The sequence below is a fragment of the Copadichromis virginalis genome, linkage group LG10 (genome assembly GCF_057382275.1).
Source record: "Copadichromis virginalis isolate Kocher_CV1m ecotype Utaka linkage group LG10, C_Virginalis_male_GT1.1, whole genome shotgun sequence".
Lineage (NCBI taxonomy): Eukaryota > Metazoa > Chordata > Actinopteri > Cichliformes > Cichlidae > Copadichromis > Copadichromis virginalis.
This window is the reverse complement of record NC_140627.1, coordinates 1,907,883-1,935,774: the sequence shown is the minus strand read 5'-3', so window position 1 is coordinate 1,935,774 and position 27,892 is coordinate 1,907,883. Positions and strand designations below refer to the sequence as shown.

The following is a 27,892-nucleotide window of genomic DNA, read 5'->3' as shown; positions in this document are numbered from 1 at the left end:
GTTTTGAGATGTGAGAGATTTGTGATGTTTAGCGTGTTTGGAGTGTGTAGTTAATGTGTTGTCTTCTGTAGTGAGTGTGTAGTGTGGTCAGTAGTTGTTGTGTGTGTCAGAACAATGAGGCGACTGCTGAATGTCACAGGTGTTACAGCAGTGACACATCTGCTGCTGTCAGGCCTGCAGGTATCAGGCTGTTGTTCTCCTTCATCTCATAGTGGACAGAAATTATTTTTGGAGCGGCACAAATAATTTGTGTGGCATCAGATTTGATGCAGAACAGCTGATTGTTCTGTAAATAGTTTGAAATGTTTGTTTAAAAAACGCCTTGGCTGCATTTTTAGGTAAAAGCTGCAAAACTTTGTTTGCTTAACTCAGTTACTTTTTTGAAGAAGTAACTATATAATTAACTGCCCAGCATTGGTCATTATTTACTGTTATTTGCAGACAGAGTTACAGACTCTCTCCCACAGACTCATAATACAGTCAGAGCTTTATAAAAAAATAAAAAAGAAGAAGTTGTGTTTTAAAAATTGGAGTTCAGGTTATTTTTCCTTCCAATAGTGTTAACATGCTGCACAGGTCATGAACAAGATTTTTATAATTTTCATTGTAAGTGGACTAAAGCAGGTAATTAAAAGTAGTCTAACATAAATGCTGTAATTGGATTACTTTAATAAACATGTAACTTGGATGGATTGGATGCTGGCGTGACCACAGTGCACACGTCTGCTGTTGCTCACAGTGGTCCAAGTGTCCGCTCAGGGAGTTTGTGTGTTCGCTCAGACACGTGAAACATTAGAGGGAACATTGAACTGGACCCCAGAGGGTTAAACTTTTTTTTTTAAAGTAACGCAGTAGTTAATTACTTTTAGAATCTTGTAACTCAGTTAATTTTTTGAAGAAGTAACTAGTAACTATAATTAATTACTTTTTCAAAGTAACTTGTCCAACACTGAGCACGCCACACAGGTTAAAGTATGCTGGAGAAACGGTGCAATATCCAAAAGATCCACGTGGGCTTTCTATGTGAGCACCTGCAGAGTTCAGTAATTCCACCAATGCCAGCGTCTCCCGGTGTTAGAAACTGTTAAGGTTCAAAATTGAGGAAGGAGAGTACAAACCACCCTTGGTCCAGAAGCTCTTGGTCAAACAATGATTTTTAATTCACACGTGGGAAGATCACTAGAAACAGCAATTGATCTTCAACTTAATCAAAGCATAAACAGATATTTATACCGTCAGGGCTTAAATTTAATGACGCCCCTTCAACGTCACAGATACATTTTATACATAGATCAAATCAAAACCACAATGACTTCTGACACCGTTTAAAAGAACAATTGTCTTCTATCTTCATAACAGGTACTTCCTGTCACTGCCGGATGCTCGCTTGTCATCCTGACACCTCAGCAGCAGTTCTGCGACAAACTGCTCTTTTTGCAACCCCAAGCAAAACATGATTAAACTTTCACCTATAAATGATTCTCTAACTGAGTGTGTGTGTGTGTGTGTCTGTGTGCTAACCACAATTGCACCCTGTTTCACCTCGCGACTAGCTCCAGACCTCTAACCAGACAGAGAGACAGAAGCCGCTCTGATATGTAACAACTGAAACTATGTATGTGTCCTCTACTAAATAAATGTTTTAATCAAGAACCCCTACTAAAAGCTTAATACAAGAATATGAACATATAAAAGATATTAAAATGAACTGTTGTGTAAGCATGTATTGCAATTCCTTCTATGTTCTAGTTTTCCCTCAGCATGGATCATCTAGACACTCTCACTAGGTGAAGCTTTAGACCATTAATGAACCTGAACATCAACTCAAATAAGCACAGATATGCATTGTGTATAAAATAGTTAGAACTGCACCTGGAATACAAAGTTAACATTATCATAAACATCTTAAGGCCATCTTAAAGCTATCTGTTACATTGTTAAAGCAATGATCAATTTGAATAACCTAGTAATTCAAATGGCCTCGTCTGGCCTAAACTACAGATTATATTATTAATGCAATGGTAATAATGATGATTATTTAACAATAGCAGTAAAATAATTTCCCTGCTCCACAAAACTCACACCAAAATAAAACAGCACTTAACTAAGTGGAGGTGCTTAGTTAAGTGCTTCCACTAAATATTTCAAATTACAGTTACTGTAAGACAAAATCTTTCTGAATAACTGGATGTTGCAGAGGGATGTGTTCAGTTTTGCTGTGTATAATTTGAAACGATGTAAAAAGATGCTGGAGTGCTAAAGAGTTGTGTTTGGAAACGTCACTGCAGATTTGATTTCACCAGTGTAAAAAATGCTGTTTCTGTATGAGAGAATTCAAACAGATTGAAAACTCAATTACCTGAAGAGCAACAGAGAGCCAAGCAGTGTGCATCACATGGATGTCTCAGGCATAGTTATAGCAGTACGTGGGCGTTTTACTGCATTTTACCTGAAGTGCCTTTCTGTCTAAGAGCCACTGAGACAAACAAGGGAAGAATGCTCTGCTACCCTCAGCGACTCTTGTAACGAGCTGGAGTGGGAGATGTGCTGCCTCTTAAGGGCTCGCCTTTTATTACTGCCAGTAAACAAAAGCAAACAGGAAACAAACGTGAACAAAAGCAACCTGAAGTGAAAATGTGGGCAACATTATACTCGGACGAGTACATTAAGAAAGCCACTTTGCCTTCAGTGATCTCGGAGATTTCTAAAGACATGAAAGCATTGTTGTGAAACTACGGTTAGTCTTCATGCTCACCGAGCAGCTGCTGCCTGTTTGCTGTCGAATGCTGATGTACTGAATGTAAAACTGATTATTTAAAAATGACCATTTGATCTCTGAAGATTTGGTTGTGTCTCATGAATGAGAGACAGCAGATAATCAGCAGCCGCCGCATCGTTACTGTAAATGTTAACTTTGTACGTGAGGGACGCGGCGTGAACTCTGCGGCTCTTATACGTGCGATCTAAACACGTGTGACTGAATTTGTGCTGTTTGAAAGATGCCGTGACAGACAAATCACTTGTGAGTATTGTATCAGTATCAGCACTAAAGTGTGGTTTTGGTGCTTCCCTCATTAAATAACATTCTTTAAAAGACGTGAAGGTCTGATTATGTCGACGGCATCTACATCCCTGCAGAACACAACGTCTTCGTGTCTGAACTGGAGCAGTTTTGTTCTGGGTCTGCTGACAGACTCTAATTACAACATAGATGCCATCGTTTGGTATTTCCAAATCAGCACGAAACATAATAAATGTTACCTGAAGATTCTCTTTATTTTCTTCAGCTTCTGTCAAACTGAACTGAGCAACTACATCTCTCTTACTTCTCCCCTCGCCGCACCCTTCTCCTTGCAGTTTGCAAAATGTTGTATTTTTGGGCGCTCGATGTTACAAGCACAGCAGTGAAAACAAAACTGCTCTGTGATTTCACCCTCACTTGCTTCAGGCATCTCTCACAGCACCAGGAAACTGCAGCGGCACAACAAACTGCTGCAGAGCACTTCATGGATTCACAAACAGAGAAACTGTGGCTGCCACTCATCTCTCCCTTAAAAGGCTACAAAACATGATGCATATCATCTACCAGTTTGTTTTCATATATTACATTTACACGTGACTGCCGGTGCAATTAGGTCTAAAATCCCTCGGTATGTATTTTATGTGCAGTAATTCTGGTCGTTTAAACAGCGGTGGCGCCATTATGTACTGGCACATAATATGTAAAATCCTCCAGCAGCGTTTTGCATATTACTGTAAATCACAGGGCGGCTGCATTCTTACCTTCTGACAGTAACAGTTTTATATTTGTGTATCAACTTTGAAAACTACTCTCTGACTCTTTACCACTGAATCAACAAGGTTTCTGTAATTAATGGCTGTTGATGGAGTGGACGTGTTGGTTTTAGTGTGGCAAGAGTGCCCTCTGGTGAATTATCAGGATACACCTGTCAGGACAGCACAGCAGCAACAACCTACACTAAATGTGAAGTAACTAATAGTAAGCAAGTAGAATAGAACTCACTCGCTGGGCCCACGTCCTCATTTTAGGTTTGACAGTGTTTTAGTAGGTAAAGGTGATGCTTGGACATGAAGTGAGCTGCGGTTTGGGGAAGGCCTCGAAGGAGACTGGCGATGGCTCCCAGGCCCCCGTGTACTAAATAGAAGTGAAGTTAAAGAAATGAGAACAAGGAGGGACGGAGGGAGGGAGGGGCACGTAAACGAGAACGACAGCTTGCAGAACTGGGGGACCCTCTGGAGCGTGTTTGGAGGTCCTGCTCCTGAAATTCCGATACATAATCTCCAATAGAATATAAGTTCAAATCAACACCTTTGTGCCAGGAAAATAAAATAATTCCACATTTAAAAATAGTTTGAAAGCCTCCCAGCTCTTTATCTCGACATCTTTGGACATTTACCTACTGCAACAGCGGCGTGACGCGACAGATACAGATCAGCCACTGACATCACTAAATGCCATCTTATTCCCTGATAGGCTGATGTCAGCCCACGAGGCCTACAGATGATGATGCATCCCGAGGTACATGTGAGATAGCAGCTACACATTACAGTGCACACAACAGCATTTTAAGAAATAGGCGTGGGCTGGTTGGGGGGTCGAGCCCAGCCTGAATTCAAGAATTAGAAAATAAACACTGCTGTTTTTGCTTAAGCCTGAACAAGTTTTGTTTTTTAAGTTGGACAGTATTTTTATACACGTGCACTAGCAGCAGGTCATCTAAGAATCATAACCCAAAGTTATTATCTGAAGCGTGTGAATGTTTGAATATGCCTCAGTGCTATTTATCTGTCTTTGAAACCAGCTGCTTGTTTTAGAAGGAACCAACCATGTTTGTGCTCAGAGGTACAAAGATTTCATTATAAACCAAACAAACCATTTTAATGACTTTAGTTACTGGAAACATTGTAACTGACAAGAATTGGTTCTTCTGTATATTTCAGGTATTTATCAAGATTATTGTAAAAATATCCAACAGAACCAACTCGTTTGCTCCAATCATCCTTTTTCTTCTTTGATGTTTGTGAACTTGTGTTAAAATGTTAAAAGGTCAAAAACGTAAACAACTCCTAAGACTTAACTGTAACTGGATTTAAAGGTCTTTTTTTGATTGCATAAAAAAAAGTTAACTATTTCCAGTAAAAACAAGAAATAAAATCTTAATTATATGCAAGGGGCAGAAAACCGAAAACCAGGAGTCCAGATTTCTGCTGAGAGGAGATGCCACATCTATCCAAACTTCCCACTGCAGAATAAACCTCAGACGGATATTTCCTTTGTTTTATTACAAACAAATACATTACAAAACTCTCACATCTGAAGGCAACATTTTTTTCAGTGCCTGAGAAAAAAAGGTCGTAGCACTTAAAGTTAAAAAAATATGCTTACAGAGGTCGAAGAAAAACCCCAAAACATTTTGATTTCTACAAATCATCACAGAGCACATGAACACAGAGTGTTTGGAGTTGTTGGTTTAATCAAGTCCCTTTGAACCATCCAGAGTCTCTGTGTGTGTTTGCTCTATAGTCCGTGAAGGGTGCAGCTGATAATGTCCATGAAGGTGGCCTCTATGCAGTAACAGAGCTGGACATCAGGGTCAGCCCCACCCAGCTCCTCTGCTGTCTTCTGGGGTAGAGTCAGCTTGCAGGGGTGTCCTCCTGAGACCACAGCCTCCAGTGGTTTCTCCTTAAGATACTGCAAGCCTGAGTGAAAAAACAAGTGTTTTTCTTTAGCACTGGTAGATCTAAACTCATCTACACAAATTATTCTATGTCCAATCGAAGCGTCCAGAAATGCTGAATAAACAAAGTAGATCAAGCCTGTCTGCAGTAGCATACATGGACAACACCTTTAAATGTCTATGGTAGGTATACTCCTACTACACATTTACTAGATCCAGTGAAATACATGAGCTGTGCATCCACAGTGAGTACAGATCCAACAGCAGTGATACCAACACCGAGCTTCAAACCCTCAGTCTGAGGAGCAGGCTGGCACTTGGTCTTTATGTGTAAGGCAACATCAGGCTTCACTCAAACACATCAAAGCTAATAAATGATGAAGGCTCTTTCTCATAATTCTTAGACATTTAGGACAGAAATGATCAGATGGCTTTAATTACAACATCTGGATTGTGGATTTTTAAAAAGATGAACAAAAATCATTCGGGTCAAAATATTTTTGTGTCAACATTATTCTGCCAAGAAAACGAGTAATCATGCTTACGCGCGATAAAAGGATCGATGTCCCGGGCTTTGGTGGCCACGTCCGAAGAACAAACCTGGCCCACTTGTACTAAGAGAGCTGCCACGTCATCGTAGAGTGGAGGGAACGCCTGGCAGAAAGCCACCAGGCATGGCAGGGTGGGCATGAAGAAGAGGAACCGCTTGGCACGAGTCAGCACTAGGAAGCAAAACACACACACGAATACACAATTAACACAAAACACAAGGCTGATAAACAGTTAATACAGTGTAGAGAAATAATGTTGCACTAACAGCTAAACACCAGAGGATGGCAGCTAAACACAGGGATAAAAACATCTGTGTGCCAACAGCTGATTCATGTAAGATGAACTGCACAGTGCAGGCAGCAGACTGAATGTTTGACAGAGAAAAGACGCACACTAAAAGAGGAAGTATATCACCACATGCATGAGCGTGTGAGACGTAAAGAGTGTTTACCGACCTGTAAGAAGTGTACCCATGACACTGATGGCCAACCTGGCCACACTCAGGGACTTGGGTAGGGCGTACTGGGTGCACAGATATGATAGCAACTGGATTGCAAAGATCTGCAGGGACACACGATAACAACAGTGAGACATTTAATACATTTATTTATGTAGCAAATATGCAAACACTCAGCAGAGCAGCGAGCAGAGCTGGTTGGAGAAAATAAATAAATAAAAGCACAACAGTGTAAGAGAGGCTCTGGCACAAACCCAGGGCAAGTCTAGGAGTGAAAGCCAGGAAAGAGAGGGGAGGGGAGGTTGGGAGGCCTCACCTGTTTTTCCAGCTGGGGCTGGGCCAGCAGCTCTGGGATGAAGTCCAGACAGATATGGATGGAGGGAATGCCTGCCACAGTTAGAGGCAGCAGAGCTTGAGGGTAACCCTGGCAGACAGGGAGACAAGAGGAAACGGGAAACTTGGAATTAATCTAGCAACATAAGCAAGAAATCGCAAATAAGCAGTTCATTTATTCAAACAGTCGTCTATGTAAATGAGTGCCAGCGTAAACATGCGTGTGCGCCGATGCACACTGCAGCAGCTCCTGCTCAGCAGCTCCTGCTCAGCAGCTCCTGCTCAGCAGCGTGGATGGATTACTGTGACAGGAAGCGGTTTGATGAAGTCCACCATATGGCTGTCTGCTGCTTCTGGGAGCTGCACTCACTTATTACTTACGCCACGGCACAATCTGATGACTAATGGGGTCAATATGATTCAGATCTTCTTGAAAAACGCATTGAAGGTATTTTCTGCTCTACGGTGTAATCAATTATCAATGACTGTAATGCTTTCAATAGGAAAATGTGGAAGGATGCACAAAATGGCACAATAAACCTGCCAGCATTATATTACCTGAAAGTGGACCAACTTGGCAATGTTGGGGTCGGCGATGAACATTTGATGCAGCAGACAACAGATGAGACACTGCACCTCCCTCAAATCACTGAGCAAACCTCCCTCTGGCTCCGCAGCCTCCCCGCCCCCCTTGGCTGCAGGCCCCAGGCTTCCCTGTTTCAATTTCCCTGGCACGGGGCCCCGAATGCTCCTCAACAGGCTGTCTGTGGTGGCCCCCAGCTGCTGCTCTTCAGAGGTTGGCAGGCACACCTCCAGAAGAATCTGCACTGCTGCGCTGTCCTGCAGTTGGACAAAAACAAGGATTTATAATGACTTTGCATAAAAGGCCCGCCGTTACACTTTAGTGTCTTTTTGCATTTTTTGTTTTACTGAAACACCAGTAAGATAGAAATTTCACATAAAAATAAGATTTGAAAATTTTGCAGTGTAATATTTTGGGGGGGATGAAGAAACAACGTGATACAGGAAACAGGGTTAGGAATGAATATGCTGTCACATGCATAGCACTCTTATAAAACTCAAATGACCTGCGCAGATAAAAGAGCGTTCTTTAGCTCCTCCCTGGTGACCTCCGGCGTATCTGCTTGTCCCGGCACACCGAGGCTCGACACAGTCTGGCTCTGTCGATCAAAGTCGGCCGTCTCCTTCAGGTGACATTGTAGGTAGGCTTTCGAGGCCAGCAGGTAGCCATTCAGCATGTGAAGGACAATGTCCATCAAAGGAGGACACCTGGCCAAAAACAAATATTGTTACCTGACAATTAAGACGCATCATAACACGTCTGCCAGAGCTCATCTTTATATTCTTACATGCAGTTTCTATACATCAATACAACCATTATAGCCTCAATTTTAATAACATGTATGCATTAAGTCCTTAGTAACTACATAAAAAAGTGCAATAAATGACAAAAAAATCGTTTTTGTTTTTTTCCATATATTTCCAGTTAGAGTAATTTCAGAGGTTCACCCCTCAAAACTGTAAATACAAAACAGTTGCACAAAATAGTTTCCAACCACAGGAAAATTATTTTGAGTGTCTTCATAGTTTTATTTTTGAGATACACTAATTTTTATATACTGCAGGAAAAATGAAAATAAATATTATGATGCAAATTTGCAAAAAAAAAAAAAGCATCAAAACAGATTATTTCCAGCAGTTTGAGTTTAAGCCTCCCAGACACGATACAGAAAGGCATAAACTCAAAATCTATTTTAAAAATACCTGCATATCTTTGTAAATGCCCTACAGGACAAAAAATACATTTTCTGTGAAAATGACGTTACTTCCAGTTCCGGGCAGGTCATGGCGGGCATGCAACAGTTCACGCTGACGTCTATTCCAACGTAGGAAGTGTTACGAACAGCTGATCGGATCGGACGAGCCTGTTTCTGGAATATTATGTTGTTGTTGCTGCAAGTGCTTTTTATGCAGGTGTTGCAAAGCTGTATGTGGAAGGAAACCGTGACTGAGGACGAGCTGATGGCATCAGATGTAAGTACAACTCCTCCGGTTTCATATGCAAAAAAAAAATGATTGCGCTAGCTCACGTGGTTCCAGTGCTACCGGGCTTTAAAAATAGTTACGGAAAACGGAGCGTGCGCGCTCTGCCTGGTCATAAAGGGTTCATCTTTTGTATAAGAAGAAATTCTTTAGTTACGTTCAGTGAAAATGTGGACCACATGAAAGCCCACCTACTGCAACACGTCTGAGACTGTATGTCTGAGTCCATGCGTGGCTTTTTGTAGTCACCTGTATACTCTCTGATCACAGCGCAGCACGATGAGAGGATCGACCATCAGGTCATTCTGGGTGTACCTCTGCTGCCTGAGCAGCTTCGCTGAAGGTTGGAGGGCGTTTACCGTCATCACCCACAGCCTGTGACACAGACACATAATTTCATTCCCACCACACAGTTTTGTTAACTGAAGCACCGACTGTACCCGGCTTTTAAAGAACTCTGACCTAACTAAGACTAAGAAACACTGCCTTGTTAAGGGACAACATTAAAACTGCTCAAAGTAAAACTGACAGTATTACGCCCAAGATTAATATTCAGACTAGAGCAGGGTGATGTGACCAAACGATATACATTTGAAAATTTGCAATAACGATATAACTGACGATATAATTGACACGAGACAAAATACTTTACAACTCCTCAACTTTATTAGTGCAAAAAAAAAAAAAACATCAATGTATTTTCACTTAAACAAGCAGCTGTTTTTTATCTGCATTAAAGTTATAGAAAAATGTAACAGTGCAAATGCAAACTCCTCACTGACAGTTTAACCAAAAGGCATTTCCAGTGGAAACTGGCCGACGTATCCTCAGCATAACCATGTATAACATCCACAAAACTTAAAAGAGGTTATACACACACAATACGGTAACATTATGTTGAAGCACAGTACGTATCACTCCGCGAGGCTCCGCCTACGATAGCCGTAACGCTCCCACAATCCATCAAGTGGTGCGGCTTCGTAGCTCAGCAAAGTCGTACTAAAACATTTGACAGATTTTCGAGCGCCGTGCACATAAAATCGTTTCGAGGTCAGTAAACACGACCAGAGTTCATACATAAGGCACACGGGATTATAAGGGGCTCTGTCGACTTTCAGAAAAATCAAAGGATTGATTTTAAGTGCGCCGTATTTTCCAAACAACACGGTAATAACGACGGCCCGCTAGCATGCTCCCCCGACAACCCCTTACATCTCCCCCTCAGTCTTCCTGCCTGAGCTCGTCTTGTAACAGGCTCCTTTTGGTAGCTGTGCTCCTTTGAGCAGCAGAGTGAGGCCTAGAGGAGGAAGCAACAAGTCAAACACCCCTGTAAGCCTTTTACTGGAAACATGTATAATTATTATTTAACCAGCAGCAGGGGAGTTCATTGACTTCAGTGATGTCAAATTCTAATTAGTGAGGACAAGAAAATTCTTTAGACCAATTTTAGTTACTCAAGTGATTCCATTAATGCCTTAAGGCACAAATTCCTGATTGCATGTCCGGAGCACGTACCTGCGGGGCATCACGGTGTTCAGACCCATCCAGAGCTTGTTGACGGTCTGTAGTATACGACGAGGCACAGCAGGCTCCAGCAGCAGAGCCATGCTGGCTGTGAGGGCCTCCGCGTAAGGGATCAGGTCTCCAGGTGAAAGCAGTGTTAAATGTTCCAGGATACGCATCAGCCTGGGACTACCTGATGGCAACTTCTGGAAGGCTGGGAGGAAAACATAAGCTTTAATCTCTGATTCATAGAGAAGCTTTGGCTGCATCTCCATCAGTGTACAACAAGTGCACAGCACAGTATCATAAATACACTTGAGAATTATTTTGTGATTGTCCGTTGAGGTTAATCAACAGATTCCTTTAGCAGCATGGATGCATTTCAAGAGTCAGAGAGGAAAAATGTAAATCACAGATTAAATCCTACAAATGTATGGCGGTATTTTTGTGCCACTATTCTGAGCGCGCGTAAAAAAAGTTTGCAGGTGCAAGTGTTTGAAATTTGTTTTGAGCGAAGAAAATTCATTCCTGCAAAAACTGTATTTCAGTGTTTGCTATTATCCACACACACACACACACACACACACACACACACACACACACACACACACACACACCAGCAGCCCCTCTCACTCAGTTTTTGCATTTGTGTTGCTCGTGCTCTCAACATTTCTGCCCGTGCGCGCTCAACTCTTTCTCCACACCATTATATTTGTGCCACAAAACCAGCCAATCACAGACTTGGATGCAAAGAAATCTGATTGGCTGTTTTGGTCTCCAATCAGCTCAAAATGACGAAATGCAATATCCCAGAATGCATTTCATCCAAAACTCAAACGAGGCAGTGGCGGAGGACCACAGAGGGGCGGAGTTTGAAATATTACTCTTTCTGGGTCACAAAATAAACTTTAAAGATATTTTCATGCGAGAATGTTTCTGTGTAAACTTCAAATACCTGCTCGATTCATCAGGACATCACATATTTGCATAAGTGCTCTGACGTCTTCGGAGATGCCTGTTACCCACCAGCTGACCGGGTGGTCACTCGGGTTAAACATAATATAAAAGGCTGAACTGAGAGAAAATCACCGACTACACCACCAGGTATTACAGGAAAAACGAAGAAAAAAAAAATCCTTTGAACTAAAACAAATGCTGTTGTGACAGTGATGTACTGTCTTGTTGGTATACATGTATGATTTGTATCACCTTCATGTTTCCAAACCGATATCATGACCAGCAGCTTTACAGCTGTGGCTCCAGCAAACATCAGCTGATACTAGAAATTAATATTAAATAAATTCTAACAACAGCTGATCAAGCTTAAACGTGCTGCTGTTGTTTAGCGTAACATCCACTGGTTTCCTGTTTCTGGCGCAAAGTGGGAGATAAACAAACAAGAGAGACGATCAGCTGATCATTGATCAGTTTCATGATTGAAGTAGCAACAGGAGAGGCAGGATGAGAGAAGAGGCAGCTGTGCAGCGTAAAGACAGAATAACTCCAGCTTTGTCTTTTTGATTCTAGCTGAAGTCCGGGACTAATCGTGTTCCTTTTCCCTTCAATACGGATGTGTTGTAATTGGTCCAGCCCAAAAACAAACAAACATAAAAATGAAAAATCACCATCGGCCCACCAGGCAAATGTCCGGGATGCCCAATGGCCAGTCCAGCTATGCGGTCAGCTGGTGGGTAACAGGCATCTCCGAACTCCGCCACTCTGTGTTCCTCCGCCACTGCCTCGTTTGAGTTTGGACGAAATGGATTCTGGGATATTGCATTTTGTCATTTCGAGCTGATTGGAGACCAAAACAGCCAATCAGATTTTTTTGCATCCAAGTCTGTGATTGGCTGGTTTTGTGGCACAAATATAACGGTGTGGAGAAAGAGTTGAGCGCGCGAGCAACACATTGCGAGCGAGCGCAAATGCAAAAACTGAGCGAGAGGGGCTGCTGTTGTGTGTGTGGATAATAGCAAACACTGAAATACAGTTTTTGCACGCAGCAATGAATTTTGTTCACTCAAGTTCAGCTTTTCTTTGCTCAAAATAAATTTCTCCTCAAAATACAACACTTGCACATGCAAACTTTTTTTACGTGCGCTCAGAATAGTGGCACAAAAATAACGCCATACAAATGGAGTAAGCTGTTCAGGTTAAGAGACAGGCTCCGCAACACAAGTATGTAACCATCACTCAGTTCAAACAACTTTCTTTTAAACTACTACAATGAAGATCAGAGAAACACAAGAACACCACATGACAGAGCCAAATAAACGAGACGCCAGCTCTCTGCGTTTGTCGTGCAGCGGCACACAGCATCTGGATGTAGCTACACATCACCTACATCTATTGAAACTGTTGATCCTTCAGCAGTTGTAGGATCAACACAGCATAAAAGATTAACCACAAAGATTACAGATTGATAAATGATTTTATTCCAACCTAAAACAGATAATCTGGCATTTCACTCGCCCAACTGTGGCGTCTAGATTAGCGTCAGTGGTGCTAGTAAAGCCATCAATCATCTGTCTGGGTTTTTATTACTTTAAAATGTTTCTCTCTTAATATTTTTAACTTAAATTCAGCAGCTACATCTTAAATTTCCTGTGCTCACCCTGGTGAAGCTGTCTCTGGGTGTATCTACAGGTGTTGCTGGGAAGCATCATCTTCCTCAACAGGGGCAGGGTACCGGTCACCTCCTCCGCACACACCCAGTCCTCCACAAGGCATAAATGTGGGTAGTTGGTTGCAAGCAGTCTCAGTAGGGCCGAATGCAGACCTGGGATCAGTGAAGAAACTGCGTTCAGTCTACAATAATCAAATAATTTTTACCTTTTGGGGGTTTTTCTCCATGTGTTTAGTAAGAAAAAGCCAAAAGTGACTCTCACCCCCGAGTTCCTGCTGCAGCCCTTGGGCCTGGGTAACTAAGTACTTAATGGGGATCTGGTCCATCAGGGCTGCAGAGTAGGATTTTGGCTTCTTCTGCATCAGGGCTTAAAAAAAACAGAAAAAGAGGAAAACAGGACAAGTGAGTGGATCACAGAAACTATACTGAATTAAATACTAAACAGAGTGAAAATGTGAAGCAAAATAAGGACGAGATGGAGGATAAATGTTTCATTTGATTGTGTGAGGACACCAGAGCCGCTGTGCCGATGCGTTCGAGAAGCTGAGGTGATTTTTCATTGACGTGGGTTCATTACCACTGCTGATGGGCTTCATTACTCCTTCCTTGAAGGCTGAGAGAGCACTTGGGTAAACACAGCAATTAAAGAGATGGGCATAAACTCTCACATAAATCTGGCCTAATGAAGGGAAAGAGGAGAGCTCGTCACGGGAGAGAATAAACACTGACTAGGCTAACTGCTAATGCTCAATCTAACCTACAGCTGTCCTAGTTAGCTTTGCTCCCGCAGCCATTGTACTTGGCTCTTTGTCAGCCAACCATTTATTCTCTATGAAGCAGCCAACATTCAGTGCCAAGAGAGAAAAGGATGAATGACTGCACATCCAGAGCATCTCCTACAACTTAACAGAGGACAAAAGGTTCCTTTTTCTTCTCACTTGCTGACAAATTCCCTTCATCATCCACACAATGCATTCTTCAGTGAGGAAAATGACAAAGGATGCAATTCAGACAGGCACAGAAAGAGAAAATGAGAAGCAGGAGGGAGGTGAGCCAAGAGCACAAAGGGAAGCCAAACACATCGCAGTGTTTTTGTTGGGAAACAGCCTCATACATACCCAGCTGTTTGGTGCTAGCCAACAGGTTCTCCTCATAAGACAGGATGTAGTACAGGATAAGCAGTTGGGTGGTGATAGAGTAGCGCTGCCGTCCTGCTCGACTACCATCCGCTTGCTAAAGAGATCACCAGCAAACGTGGACATGGATATGTGAGCAAAATTATGGATTATGAAAGTGTAATTATGTTTCAAACTAAATTAACAATAACCCATCAAATGCACTGCACTGGTGTTTTGTAAGGGTGCGGATTTAGCTTCGGAAGCGACTTACTCCTGCAGAGCTCAGGAAGACAATGAGGATTTCCTGCTCTGTGATTGGCTGGTTGGTGGCCTCTGGGTTTGCCTTGGAAGCTGGAGTAAGGATGGAGTTGATATAAGCATCAATTAGGGGAATAAGTTGGGTGTGGATGGGTGTTGTCGTCTCACAGAGTTGGCGATAGATCCAGTCCTAGAAGGTGCACACAAGGGCAACAACACAGTTTCAAACAGCTGTGCAGTAGTACAAAGTTACGCAATAGTCACAATCAGCCATAACGTGTGCATTACCTTAATAGACACTTTGTGCTTGGTGAAGGCTCGGCTCCGAAGCAGCTGGTAGATGCAGTGAATGGGAAGAAATCCTGTGATGTTGGCACTTAGGTTGTTGGTCACTGCAACCCTAACTGCATGAGCTGTAACCACCTGCACAGCCAAAGTCACACAACTGTTGTTAACAGTTCAGAAATGTAAAGACTATAAACATTTGTGCCACATTTCTTTTGTAGCTCCTGGACAGGAAAATTTACTTCTATACCAGCAGCATGGGCCCAACCATCATCTTTGGCCAAGTGTTTACGTTTTGAATCATTATCGAAATAATATAGTTGCTCCGTGGTGCAGTGGTAACACATTCACCATATATGTGAATGATGGTAAATTTAATTCTGTTAGGAGATAAACCCCAGCCAAGTGCACTCCTAGTCCCAATGCCAGATAAATGGGCGGGCAGCATCAGAAAGGGCAAAGGGCATCAAATGTGTGCCAAATCAAATATGCCGATCCTTGGGAAATAAGGGAGCAGCCAAAAGTAGCTCCTAACTTTAATATCAAATTGAATCTGAAAAAACAGTTTAAAAGGTTTGCTACAAAATAGGGTTAAAACTATCCAACCATCGTTGCCATTATGGGATTTACTGGTTCAAGACTCATGAGGTGTCCGATCTCTCTTATAACACTGTTTAAGAAGCTTACCCCATGACACAGACAGATGTGTGTGATGCTAATAGTCTATACTGGTGTGAAAACTCTGTCATGCACCGTGACAGTTTGCCAACGTCAAGCAGTAATAACCTAAAGATATCAAAGTCAAAACTTTCTGTGCTTCCTATGAAAAAGGTTTCAGCAGCAAATCCCCCCCCCCAATTGGTCTGATAGTAAACAGTGAAACCTGAAAGGATGGAGGTGTTGAGTCAGAGATCTAAATCAAATCACTGACAAAAACGGTGGTTGCCCAGTAACAATACACAATGATGGACTTGTAATATACATACACACCTGTTCAGTGAAGATCTCCTGTGTGAAGATGGTCTTCATCTTGCTCAGTGAGCTGGGCTTGATGGCAATCTGCAGGAATTACACAAAAACTATGAAAAACATCCAGAGTGGCAGGCTCGCTGTGAGTGAAAACAGCCTGTAGGCAGCAGCGCTGCTATTTTGTAATTCCCTCTTTTCATATTTCATAAGAAAAATTCTACATGGCAAGCACAACACTGAATTGAGAGGATTGCCCTAGGGGTGGAAACAAACAGGCTCTAAATCCAATTACATTACACATCTTAGTGGGAAATACAGTGAGACGGGGAAACTACTTAGCACACAGACAAGAAACAATAGTGCACTTAATAAGTAATAACACTGAAAACTGGCTGCAGGGTGTAGAGCAGCTAGCTAGATACGTGTATGCTGCAAATGTTTCATTAGTGATATAGTCTTTATATGCACCACTGCTGCAGCAGACGAGAGGGGCCAGTGGCTGGTCAGCCAGACTGATGTATTGATCACTGCCTCCCTCCCACCTACCACCTTACCTTCATCCCCAAAGTAGAGCACACCAACTCAATAATGGAGCTGAGCTGGTTGCTATGGAAATACATGGCAACCAGTAATAGCATCTCTCCAAAAGAAGCAGATACGCCTGCGGCGCTGTAAGGAGGAAGACAAACACATATGCAGGAGAGGCAAGTGAGAGAAGACATTTAGGTTTGTCGTTAAGCCTTCATGTTGCAGGACAGAATTTAAATAAAAGTGATTATGACCGTTACATCAACCCACACACACCCGAACCTTCCTCTCACAGCCTTTAGGTTAGTCAGACAAACCTGTCAGATTTATGGTTTATGGACTCGAGTCACAAAAACACGGATTCATATTCAATGCTGAAGGTGCTGAAACAGGTCAGAGACTTCATACAGGAAAAACAAATCTCCAAGGAACGAGTTCAACACATAAAGACGATTTAATACTTTCAACTTCTTGTTCATTGTGGGAACGTTTTTTGTTTCCTCGGTCACTTGGTCAAGGGGCAAGGAAACCGAGTGTGTGTAGGCATCCTTAGATTATCTGCCCTTCCTTATTCATCCCTCTTCATCTGACACTGAAATCTATCAGAGCCTAATGTAAAGAAATGTTCAAATCCGGCACACCGATTAGCGTGAATCCACTGATCCTTGTCACTTGCATCATCAGCACTGGAGCAACAACAACGGGCCAAACTTGGAGATGCACATAACTAATGTAACTGACTAATAATGTCCAATATTCAAAAAGAGGTTCTTGACTTTAAAGTCCCCTCTGATGTCCATGTCTACTATCCTGGATCTTATGAAAAAGACACTGAATGGGCCCAAACAGAAATCTGTGATAAGCCTACAGCAGCTTTGGTTTTAGCCGTAGCTGGTTAGCAATTCATATTTCTAGGACAAGTATGCTGTGGTTGTTTAAAAATAATACCTGAGATGGATGGCAGGAGTAGAAAAGACACCATACAGCTATCTATGCATGTCAGATATATACCAGTCAATGTCAGCACCAGTTACAACCAATCAAAACTGGCGAGGAAGCTGACCTCAGCACCTTTGTCTTATACCGACACCAAACTCGGTGAATGGTACTGGCTCTACTTCCTGAAATTAATTTTAAAAAATTAAATTACATTTTTTTAAAAACAAATCTGCTGATTCTTCATATGAAAGGAGGTCACCACCAACAGCAGCTGTGTATAATGTTTCACAGTATAGGAGACAGGATCAGGATCTAAGTGCCACAAATGGGTTTATGTTGCATTATAGACTAATTCTGTAAAGACATCATCCTATTACAGCTGATGTGATGAACATTTAAAGCTTACGACATATAAAATCAGTACAATAACGTGTGTGTCACAATAAACTCAGACATGTGACAGCTTCCTGTGATGGATTTTACTCTCTAATCTTTTGCGTTCTCCATGAAGCCTTTTTATTGTTACCTTTCAAAGTATTCCTCCTCTTTGATCATCCAGCTGAGCCACATGACCATCAGTTGTTCTTGCTCTGGAGTGCTGCACAGGCACACAGAGGATAATGCTCAGTCGACATATGAAAAGAATACTATTAATGCCAAAAAACACCGACAGGGCTTTTTGGTAAGCAGCGGGCAAATCAAAATTCAAGACCACCGGCAGCTAAAAAGAGCTTGTGATCCCTGGCCTGTTTGTGTTGGCAGAATAAAACAAAGACGTCTAAAAGTAAGAGTCAATAAACGTTATGTACCTGACTAGAGTAGGAAAGGCCAGCAGTTTGCAGAAAGACAAGGAGACGAACCGAACGCCAGCAGGAGTGGCAGGAGGCCGGCTGGTCATCAGCTGCAGTAGTTGCTCTGCTTCCTCATCTGTAGGTCTGGAAGGAAACACAGCCATTAAAATACATTGTTACATTGTTACAACTAGTACATAAAATATTGATTATAAAATCAAATGTAACAAAAGCTATCATGATCTTTGACTCACCTGAGACCTGCAATACCCATGAGGGCGCAGTACAGCCGGAGCAGGGCGCTGGCCTTCACCACGTGCTCCTCTCTGAGGCCAGAGTACCCCGAGCCTCCTTCCTCCTCCATGCCGCCATTATTGGGCACATGGGTGCTGCGTGAACGCGGCAGGATGGCAACGAGCTCGAGCAGCAGCTGTCTGCGCATTTGCCACAGCACTGAGCTGCTTTCCCTCTTACGCTGGCAGGATCGAGTGAGGAGAGGACACCATTTAACTTTCATGCTTCCACCGCTGGGCCTTGGTAACAGTTTGCCCAAGTTCATTTACAAATCTGATAATTATGATCATTAACTGACTCGTTGCATGAGCAGCAACTTGAGGAACATTTTAGGACATTTCTCCAATGGCGAGCAGAAGCTCCGTTCCTCCTCAGAGCTTTATCGCCTAAAAACCCCCCAACATTTTATGAAAGGGAAATTTAAACAAATGATGACATTTACAGTGAAAAGCTGACTAAAGCGTGTCTGCGCTCCATAAACTGCAAGAAATGCCAGCAGATAGCCAGACTCGTGATCTCCTTTATATCTGCTGTGATATTTTGAATGTTAGCTTAAATTTGGGGCAATCCAACTCGAGCGCTGAACACCGAGTAATACAAGAAAGATACTCCCACCAGGATCTCATTTTGAATGTCAGCGAGTGTTTGTATTACTGTCTGTTCTTTAAAAACATCACAGGAACAATCCAGCATGTTGAGGACATTGTGCGTGGTCCACCTCTTGCACCTAAAGGAGTGACTGTTTATGTGTTGTCAGGAAATACGAGAGTCAACCGGGGCCTTACCTGTTGTCCATTGCGAATGAACATACTGAACCACGTACGGACTTTGCTATTGGTGCCAAGCAGCAGTCCGCTGACATAAGACACAAGAGGACTGACTGCCTCATCTGCTGCATCTGGTTTATAATCCAGAGTGAGAGCCACACCCAAACCAGGCAGGTGACACTCCTCCACCTGGAACACACAGAGCACCCACAGTCAATTACAGACCGTCACCTGTTCTATCAAATATTAATCATGTTCTTTCATAATGACTACGTCTATGTTTGTTTGATTATCACTATGGGCTGATGTGCTCCCGGTCTTTGCAAAGACACGCGTCTCCAAGGTATAGCTCAGGGGTCTCGAACTCCAGACCTCGAGGGCCGCTGTCCTGCAACTTTTCCATGTGTCCCTGCTGCAACACACCTGAATACAACTAGCAGGTCATTAGCAAGACTCTATAGAACTTGACTGCATGCTGAGGTGGCAATTCAGCCATTTGATTCATGTTACAGCAGCTCATGACTGAATGAACACGGTGCAATAAAAGCATTGTTGGAATTACATTGTTCCAAACACATTTACTTGAGCAGGGTTAGGGGTCGCCACCTCAGCATGCAGTCAAGTTCTATAGTCTTGCTAATGACCTATTAGTTGTATTCAGGTGTGCTGCAGCAGAGACACATGGAGAAGTTGCAGGACAGCGGCCCTCGAGGACTGGAGTTCGAGACCCCTGTATAGCTCCTTTTCTTACTGAGGGGAAACATGAGCAAAGAAGCTGTCTTGCTAAGTGAGTGATTATGAGCCAAAACAAGGTTTGAAAATAAAGGAAATTAAAAAAGGGGAACTAGCAATATGGGTGTCGTTCTAATACAAGCCTGCATTGCTGTATTAGTGTCGTCTTCTTTTTCTGTGCAAACGAAATATCATTGTTGTTTAAATTCACTGTTCCTCGTCATCCTACTATTAATGTTTCTCGACATTATTTTCTAACATCACGCGTTGCTTGACCTTGCTGGTTGCGAGCTCTACTGCCCTTCACCAGACATTGTTTTCAGCACTGGATCCCATCAATTCCCAGACCTTGTTGTTTGAGACCACAAAGTCCAGCCAAGTACGAGTTCTGCTAATGAATCATTCAGCAAGGCAATGAATTTCTTCTGCCTCGTTCAATAGCCGACATTCTAACCTCTATGAGCGATAGAAATAAGACTCATTTCTCCCCCTCGGGGACAGCGTCACTAAGAGTACCACAACATAAATGACTAAAGAGCAAAATCCTATCACTTTTACTGCCCTCTATCAGGTGAGTTGATTTAAGCAGAGAAAATAGTTTCCTGCACAGCAGAGCCAGTCGTTAGTCAAGTCTATAATAACTAAAGAGTGACGTTTAGGAGCTAAAAGCAAACAAACGTCTACAGCTTACAAATTATTCATCATTTAACAAAGTGGTGTAAGCACAACATTTGTCTGTCAAACTGATTTTCATTCTTGAAATCTGTGCATGACTGTTACATTACCAGCAGGCTACGTTTAGCGAGGCAGAGAAACAGATGAGCTTTGCTGGGGTGCCGCGTTAAATTTGTTACCAAGAGAAACTGCAAAATTATGGAAGATATGTTTTAACGGCAAATAATTATATTGAGATCACAATCAATATTTAATGCGGCTATGTTTCTGCAAACACAACCGTCGTGCTATCCAAACATTTAATCAGGAGAGTGCTTCATAAAAAAGGAGCAGATGCTCCAAATGTGCTGGTGCGAGTATTAATTTGATTTAATACATGCATAATTAATGGGATAAAACAGGGCAGCAGAATGAATGTTGCAGAAAATGTGCATCCAGAGTAGAAAAAGAGCAGCTACTAGATGGGAGAACTCATCTCTCATCTGAAATAAATGACTTTTGGGATGCTGTAAATAAAGTGGGAGTTTGGCGTGAGTTCAGTCCCGCCATTATACTAACGGTATACCTACCACCATAGCCCGGATATTGAGAGCCTGTGAGGGATTCATCTGACATAGCTGCCGGAGCGCTTCAGTCCTGCGCCGCCCACCTACGCTCTCCTCATCCTGACGCTCTCCATTCTTAATCAGACCTCTGCACACTGCAACAACAGAGAGGCACGCTTAAACACTGTGGACCTTCTGCTTACTATATCCTTACAGCAAATGAGGAGAAACGTATGCAGACTTTCAACACTGTATAATCTGAATACTTCCAGATCCCAGTTATGTCCTTCAATACACAACAGCCATGATTACATCAATTCTCTGGCATATTTGTCCTTCACTTTCCCACTGTATATTGTTTAAAAGTAAATTTGGTAGCTGGCATTATGGCAACGCTTTGAAATTGAATTAGTTTCCATCTGTGCTGCTCCTGGATCATTCATACACCATTGATGAGGCGGCAGGGTGAAGTCTGGCTGCCAGCTGGTGTTTAACATGGCAAACCTTACAAACACTTCATCCAAGGATGAATCCATTGCACTTTCATGTCAATGAAAGAGTAACTGCAGCAGCAAAGCCAAAAGGAATCTGTGATGATCACCGCTACGCAGCACAAATCTGCGCCTGACATGGATCTGACACTCTGTGCGATAAGGAGACAGTGAGTGTTTTATTCCAGAGAGCCTCTCAAAGGGCTCTCGGGGAGTCAGGATGACATAATAATAATGTTCATCATCAGTCAAAGACAAATGGCACTCTCGGTCTACTGCCGTGAACAGCATTAAGAACAACACATATAGTTGTAGATATCAGTGTGTAATTCTAATAAAGCGAGAAACCTTGGAGGTAATCTCAGGTAAAGTCCTGTTTCCTCCACACTGACTATATCCAACTATTCCTGTCAATTAATCAGCCACTCTATTTTCCATTATCTGCTGACAGAATGTGCAGCGTTGTGCAACAGATGAATTACCTTCATTGAAGCTGTCAGGAACATTGGCAACCAGCAGACACAGAAACCAGTCACCATTGCGGACATGAAGCAAAGCCTCGGCCACATCCACGATCGGCAGGAGCGAAGGCAGCTCTAAGACGGAGAAAATCCAAACACACTTCAGACGGCAGGGTCAAAGAAACGGATTGTTTTCAGACATGTTTACAGAAATATTTGTTATTTTAAATATGCTGCATTATTTCTGAACTCTCAGGAGCAGTGGATTATTTATTATTTGGATTATTTCGATTTTTCACTTATTTTGTATTTATCAAAAAGCAAGTCACTGCCTTTTACAAGAAAAAGACAAGGCTGTGAGGAGATGGGAGTGGCTGGCTGCAGACTGCTCTTCAAGCAGAAATCAGCTGCATGACAAAGTGCAGTAAACAATTAGTGTTTGAGCTTCGGCATGTTTTCAACACTTTGCCATGCCAACAGAGCAGCAAGAGATGTTTTTCAAAAATTGTTTTCTTTATTTTCATTTGCCGCTCGTGACAATTTTTTTATTTGTAGATTTTGTAGTGCTCCCTACAATGTGAACCTCTCACCTGAATGTTTAAAATGTTGTTCAATCCAATTCAATTCAAGCTCAACAATCAAATGATCCCCTATGAGAGCAAGCACCAGGCAACGGTGGAAAGGAAAAACTTCCTTTAAACAGGAAGAGACCTCTGACAGAACCAGGCTCAGGGAGGGGCAGCCATCTGTCATGGCTGGTTGGGGGGTGAGAGGCAAAAGAAAAGAAAAATGAGAGTGTGGCTCACGTTGCCTAAAATAAACAACATATGGTTTTCTGGACTGAAGGAAAGTTTTCTGTGAGGTGACTGAAGACGCCGAGTGGATGCTTTTCAGTGCATTTCTTGTTTAAATGAACTCCGTCGGGTAAAAAAATGGAGTTGTTGAAAAACCTCAAGCATGGATGCTCAATAATCACTCCAGCAGCCTTTCTAATGCTGGCGTTCACGATCTGCCTGTCCTTATTGATTTTGCCTGGATTTCCATATCTCCCAACTGACGCTCGTTGATGGATGAATATACAATTGTCATTGAGGGAACTCTGTGTGCAGTTGCATCAATTCCTTCTCAATGACAGAAGTTAATAAGCAGACATGAGTCCCAAATCATTGCCCCAAGCATGGATTACCAATATGTCAGGTGGTCTCTGTGTGGATAGCTCCTCATAAAAACGAGGAAGGACTCCGCTCCAGCGCATCCCTCCTTTGCCAAACCACTGGACGTTGGCATTAAGTCCGAAATTTTCTCCTCTCTTTTGCGTCACTCTCGCCTCATCTGATGTAGCTTGACCCAATGATCCACACTTTTGTTTCTCCCTTCTGGAGATTCTGTGTGGTCTCTCAGTGTCAATACATGGGAACCTGTTAGAGAGGCCAGGGTTGAAAAAGGGATGCCGGAGAACCTCCAAGGGTGTTATGCGCTGGTGTGCATCCAAGGCCAACATCTCTTTAATTAAGCTGACAAATAAGCTTTGGCCATCTTCTGGTCCTCGTCTAACCTTCGTTATTTGTTCGAGGTCATCAAGACGTTTAAGTTTTATGTATCGAGTCTCCAGGGATGGATATCCTGTCTCGTACTGAAATTGTTGGTCAGTCTTATCTGTCCAGCGCTGTTGCTTGTAGTCGTCTTCAATGAAATAGTCATCAGTGTAAATGCCAGAGTCTAGAACACGATCTGGTGGCTGACCCTGAGTCTGTATGATGAATTTCAGATAATCATATTCATTCTCCGCAGGGTAGAGTAGCACCCCTGTAGCAAGCTCCACACCTACCAGCCCCAGCTGGTAGGGGTTATTAGAACTGACACCCTTTACCTGTCTGTAGCTGAATCTCCCACATTTCAGTCATTCAGTGATTAAAAGAATATGAACCTTCAATATTCATTCAGATGTTTTGTTTTTCTAAAAAAAATTAATTCAGCTTTTTCTAATGTACATTTTAACATCATCTACTTTCAAACTTTGAAACTTCTTCTGTGTGAACTTCAGCTTTCAACAGTTCTCCACTTTATCTTTCAGGTGAATTATTCAATATGTTTCAGCTGTAGGGATGGGTACCAGTATCCAGTGCCATCATGGCACGTGTCATACACTTTGGATTCTAGCCAATCATTTTACCTTTGTGAGCGTAGTAGGCGGGTCCAGGTACGTACGTTCTTTTAGAGCAGAGCTACAGATTAAAAATGTCCAAGGCGAAGCGGTCAAAAGTCTGGCTGTACTTCACAGCAAAAGATGCAAACTCAGCAGCAACAAGTGCTTTAAGCTGATACTGTGATACTGTCAAAGGAGGTAACACCTCAAATCCGATGAAACACCTGGCGACGCATAGCGTTTTGTTAAAGCCGAGAAATGCGCCGTATTTGATAGCTTGCTGCGAGACCTCACACCGTGCACATCTACTGCGGGTGTGGTTGCTGTTATCGGACCCGGAGTTAGCAACATCCCCAAAAACCCGAAGAGGAGAGTCCTGGCCCCTAGCCCTGCCAGTGTAGCAGAAATGATGAGGATGATGATGCAGCAGCAGCCGTTCTTCTCTGCGTGAGTAGCTTAATGTTGTTCGTGTGTAATTTACGTTGAGTAGGCTAACCACGTTATTACATTAATGCATGTAAGGTGAACTAGCAAACATCATCATAGCTACATGCTGCTGTCTTCTTGTTTGATGGCAGATGCTCCCTTCACCCTGGCTAAAAAGGCTAAAATGACCAAAGAAAAAGTGGAAAACAGCTGAACATGAGAGGTTTTTGGATAAAGTTTGTGTTTTTTCCATTGTTTAAGCACTGCTTCCAGCCAAGAGTGATACCATATATGCCCCATAGCTGCAGAAAAGGCTAACATTGTTATCTTTTTACAAAAAAAAACAGCTGAACATGAGAGGTTTTAGGACCAATTTTGTGTTCTCCATTCTTTAAGCACCGGTTGAGCACCGGCACCGTTTCAAAAGTACCGGTTTGGTACTGGTATCGGATAAAACCTAAACGATACCCATCCCTAATTCAGCTCATTCAACATTTTTAACTTAACATTCAGCAATTGTTTCATTTCAGCTCAAAACATTCAACTATCAGCATTCACACTGCAGTTTCTTCAGAAAATGCATTTTCTAGTTTTTGAATGTTGCTGCATTAAATGCAATGCTATTATAATGTATAATCTTTTTTACCTGCTTGTAAAATGCAGAGGACATCCGCAACCTCTTCCAAGTACACAGGACTTTCAAAGAGTTCAGAAGACTTTAAGAAAAACTCTCCATTTGAGTCTGCCACCTGAGAAACAACACGGGAATGTGAAACAGGCCACAGGGACGCATCACCCAACTCACCCTATTAGATGAAGATGGATCTACTAAAGGACAACAGCAGCACGCAGTTAATTTCATTCCAAGCGAGAGCAGCTGGCAGAGATTTAGTCGTAATTCTGATAGAAACTTCAAATTTAATGAAAAGTTAAAGAAAGCAGCACAATCTTGTTTCTGTAGTCCACAGGTGACACTCATTAATGATTCATACTTCCATTTCTTTACATATACACAGCTGTCCCAGGTATACGTGACATGTTTGTTCCACATTTCTACAACGTGGATGCTCAGTTATCATCGTCAGTGTCCAGAGATCTACCGAATTATAAGGGGAGCTTTGACTGTACCTTGTTCATGATAGCCAGGAGCTCACTGAGGGTCAGACGGAGTCTCCTGAGGGGATCACTGTGTTCAAACTCCAGAGTTAGGCCGTGCTGCAGCTGTGACACCAGGATGCTTTCTGCATTAGAGCCACCTGCCTTGTGCCTAGCAGAGGAGACGGTACATTATGTATACTGCTAAAATGAACTCCAAGTAGGCTTTTTTGTTTTTTAAAACACAGTAACAAATATAGCTGTATATGTATGACCCGATAAGCAGCTTTTCCCACTCTGTAACCCACTACTGTGCCAGTATATAGTGTTACCATGTGAAAATAAGTCATACCTAAGCTGCTGCTCCTTCCGTGCGTCCTGCTCCAAGGCATGAAAGTCAACAGACAAAAGTGCTACAATGGAGTTGACGGCTTCAACCCCAGAGAGCAGGCGGAGGATAAGCTTCTTGTCCTGTGCCCAGGACTCGCTCTGATCAGCGGGGGCACATAACGCCATCCTCACCAAGCAGGGCAGCAGCAGCCTCAGCTCTGGATCACTTAACGCAGCCAGGCGCACTACATCCACCTTCTGCATGGCTTCAAAAGCATAGGAGCTGACAAACTGCAGCCCTGCACTGTCTCCCATCGCTCCGTGCATACACCTTGGGGGAAACAGACAAAACTGACGGTTTAAAGAGGAAAACTGGATGCATTTTTTTCTACAGTCTGCTAGTCTGTTTTCAACAGTACATACACTTTAAGTTGCAGAGCTAACGGTTGTCATAATGTGACCATTCATTCCTCGATATACATTTTTAACGCGAGAGTAACTTGTACGCTGATGGTAATGATTTTGTTTGATAACTTGTTCATAGGTTTAGTCACTACAAACAGAAACGCTGTTACACGCCACTAAAGAAACAAGATAACAGCCGTCTATAACCACTAACTGAAGCAAATGCTAACAACTGCTGGGAGTAATACATGAACTAGTGTTTACTGGATTGTTGTGAAAATATCATCTGGACTCACCTTCAGAAATCTTTAATATATGCCTTTTAAAGCACCAGCAATTCGGCTACTTAGCTGGGTTTTTTACGGCTACATATGAGCTAGCAGTAGCTAACACTCATTCAGTTCGCTTCTGGAAAGACTTTTAGCATACTGCTAGCAAGCTAAGAGCTAAAAGCTAGGCTAGTTTGTCACAAGACAACCTTGAGTTGACGGGTCCGTCTAAGCTATAAAGTAAGTGTAACATAAATACACGAATTCACAAGAACGCCCTTACCTGGCTCATTAAGATGACACGTACTGTTTCAAACAGTTATCGCCGCGGAGGCCTTCAGACGTCAGACTGTACCGTCAGCCCCCGCGGTCGCACGATCGGGGAGAGCCCCCAGAGGAACTTGTCCTGGATTGTGTCGGTGTTGTGCCAAAAAGTGATTGTCTGCCAAAAAGTGATTTCCGGTATTTGCCAAAAACTGATTGCTCGTATTTAAACTGCTATAAGTAACTTGATGGCCTATAATATGTGAAACATATGTCAAATGCATCCCTCATGGATGACACAAAGTCATATTGAGCCACAAACAACATTCGTGTAACAAGGTAGAAGCCGCAATCAGTTTTTGGCAGCGACTTTTATAGAACCTTTATTTATGCAGTTAAAAAAAATCTCATTAACATTAAAAATGTCTTTTGTAAGAGTAAGACAGCAGAAATGGCAGCAAATATTACAATAGTTCAGTAAAAATATTGTAAGTGGGGGAAAAGGACCGGATTGGTTATAATGTGAGTACAATAACACAGAGTTGTAAAGATACTTGAAAAAACAGATAATCTTTTAATTCTATATATAACCCCTTTGTAAACGCTGTTCACCGAAGTCTATTTACCAACATACGTAAAGATATTACACATAAAAAATACACGGAAACATTGGAAATCACTTTTTGGCACAACACCGGCACGTTTATGGAAACGTCTTTGCCGTTGTTTGGCACTTTCACTCCATTATAGATACCCTAAATCTCATCGTTACCCACAGGGAACACCGTGGGTACTGTGAAAGCAAAAGCACTAATGTCGTCGGTGCCGTGAAGCAGCAATGACCGAACAAAGACTACTCCAGCCTGCGCG

The 27,892-nt window shown here is 42.5% G+C and overlaps 1 protein-coding gene across 1 annotated transcript; it reads right to left on the bottom strand.

The window, feature by feature from the left end:
- Positions 1–5,285: 5,285 nt before the first annotated feature.
- ints2 (integrator complex subunit 2) lies at positions 5,286–27,185 on the bottom strand. The gene is made up of 25 exons (XM_085469426.1): positions 27,042–27,185; positions 26,107–26,415; positions 25,788–25,926; positions 25,306–25,408; positions 22,109–22,222; positions 21,160–21,290; positions 19,202–19,372; positions 18,377–18,597; positions 18,141–18,266; positions 17,858–17,929; positions 16,419–16,533; positions 15,886–15,954; positions 14,899–15,033; positions 14,624–14,800; positions 14,353–14,467; positions 13,497–13,601; positions 13,223–13,387; positions 10,621–10,822; positions 9,355–9,480; positions 8,130–8,331; positions 7,600–7,881; positions 7,025–7,132; positions 6,707–6,812; positions 6,245–6,421; positions 5,286–5,721 (listed from the first exon to the last, which is right to left on the bottom strand). The coding sequence occupies exons 2-25, from the start codon at positions 26,409–26,411 to the stop codon at positions 5,540–5,542; spliced, it is 3,648 nt and encodes a 1,215-aa protein (XP_085325552.1). The 5' UTR covers positions 26,412–26,415; positions 27,042–27,185; the 3' UTR covers positions 5,286–5,539.
- Positions 27,186–27,892: the final 707 nt, after the last annotated feature.

Bases quoted from the DNA above. Each gene is read 5' to 3' on its own strand.
- ints2 (XM_085469426.1), bottom strand. From the start codon at position 26,411: ATGCACGGAGCGATGGGAGACAGTGCAGGGCTGCAGTTTGTCAGCTCC. The intron at 15,034-15,885 runs GTGTGTATGTAT...TTGGCTGTGCAG, and splicing joins AGGAGATCTTCACTGAACAG to GTGGTTACAGCTCATGCAGT. The intron at 13,602-14,352 runs GTATGTATGAGG...GTTTTTTTTAAG, and splicing joins GGCTAGCACCAAACAGCTGG to CCCTGATGCAGAAGAAGCCA.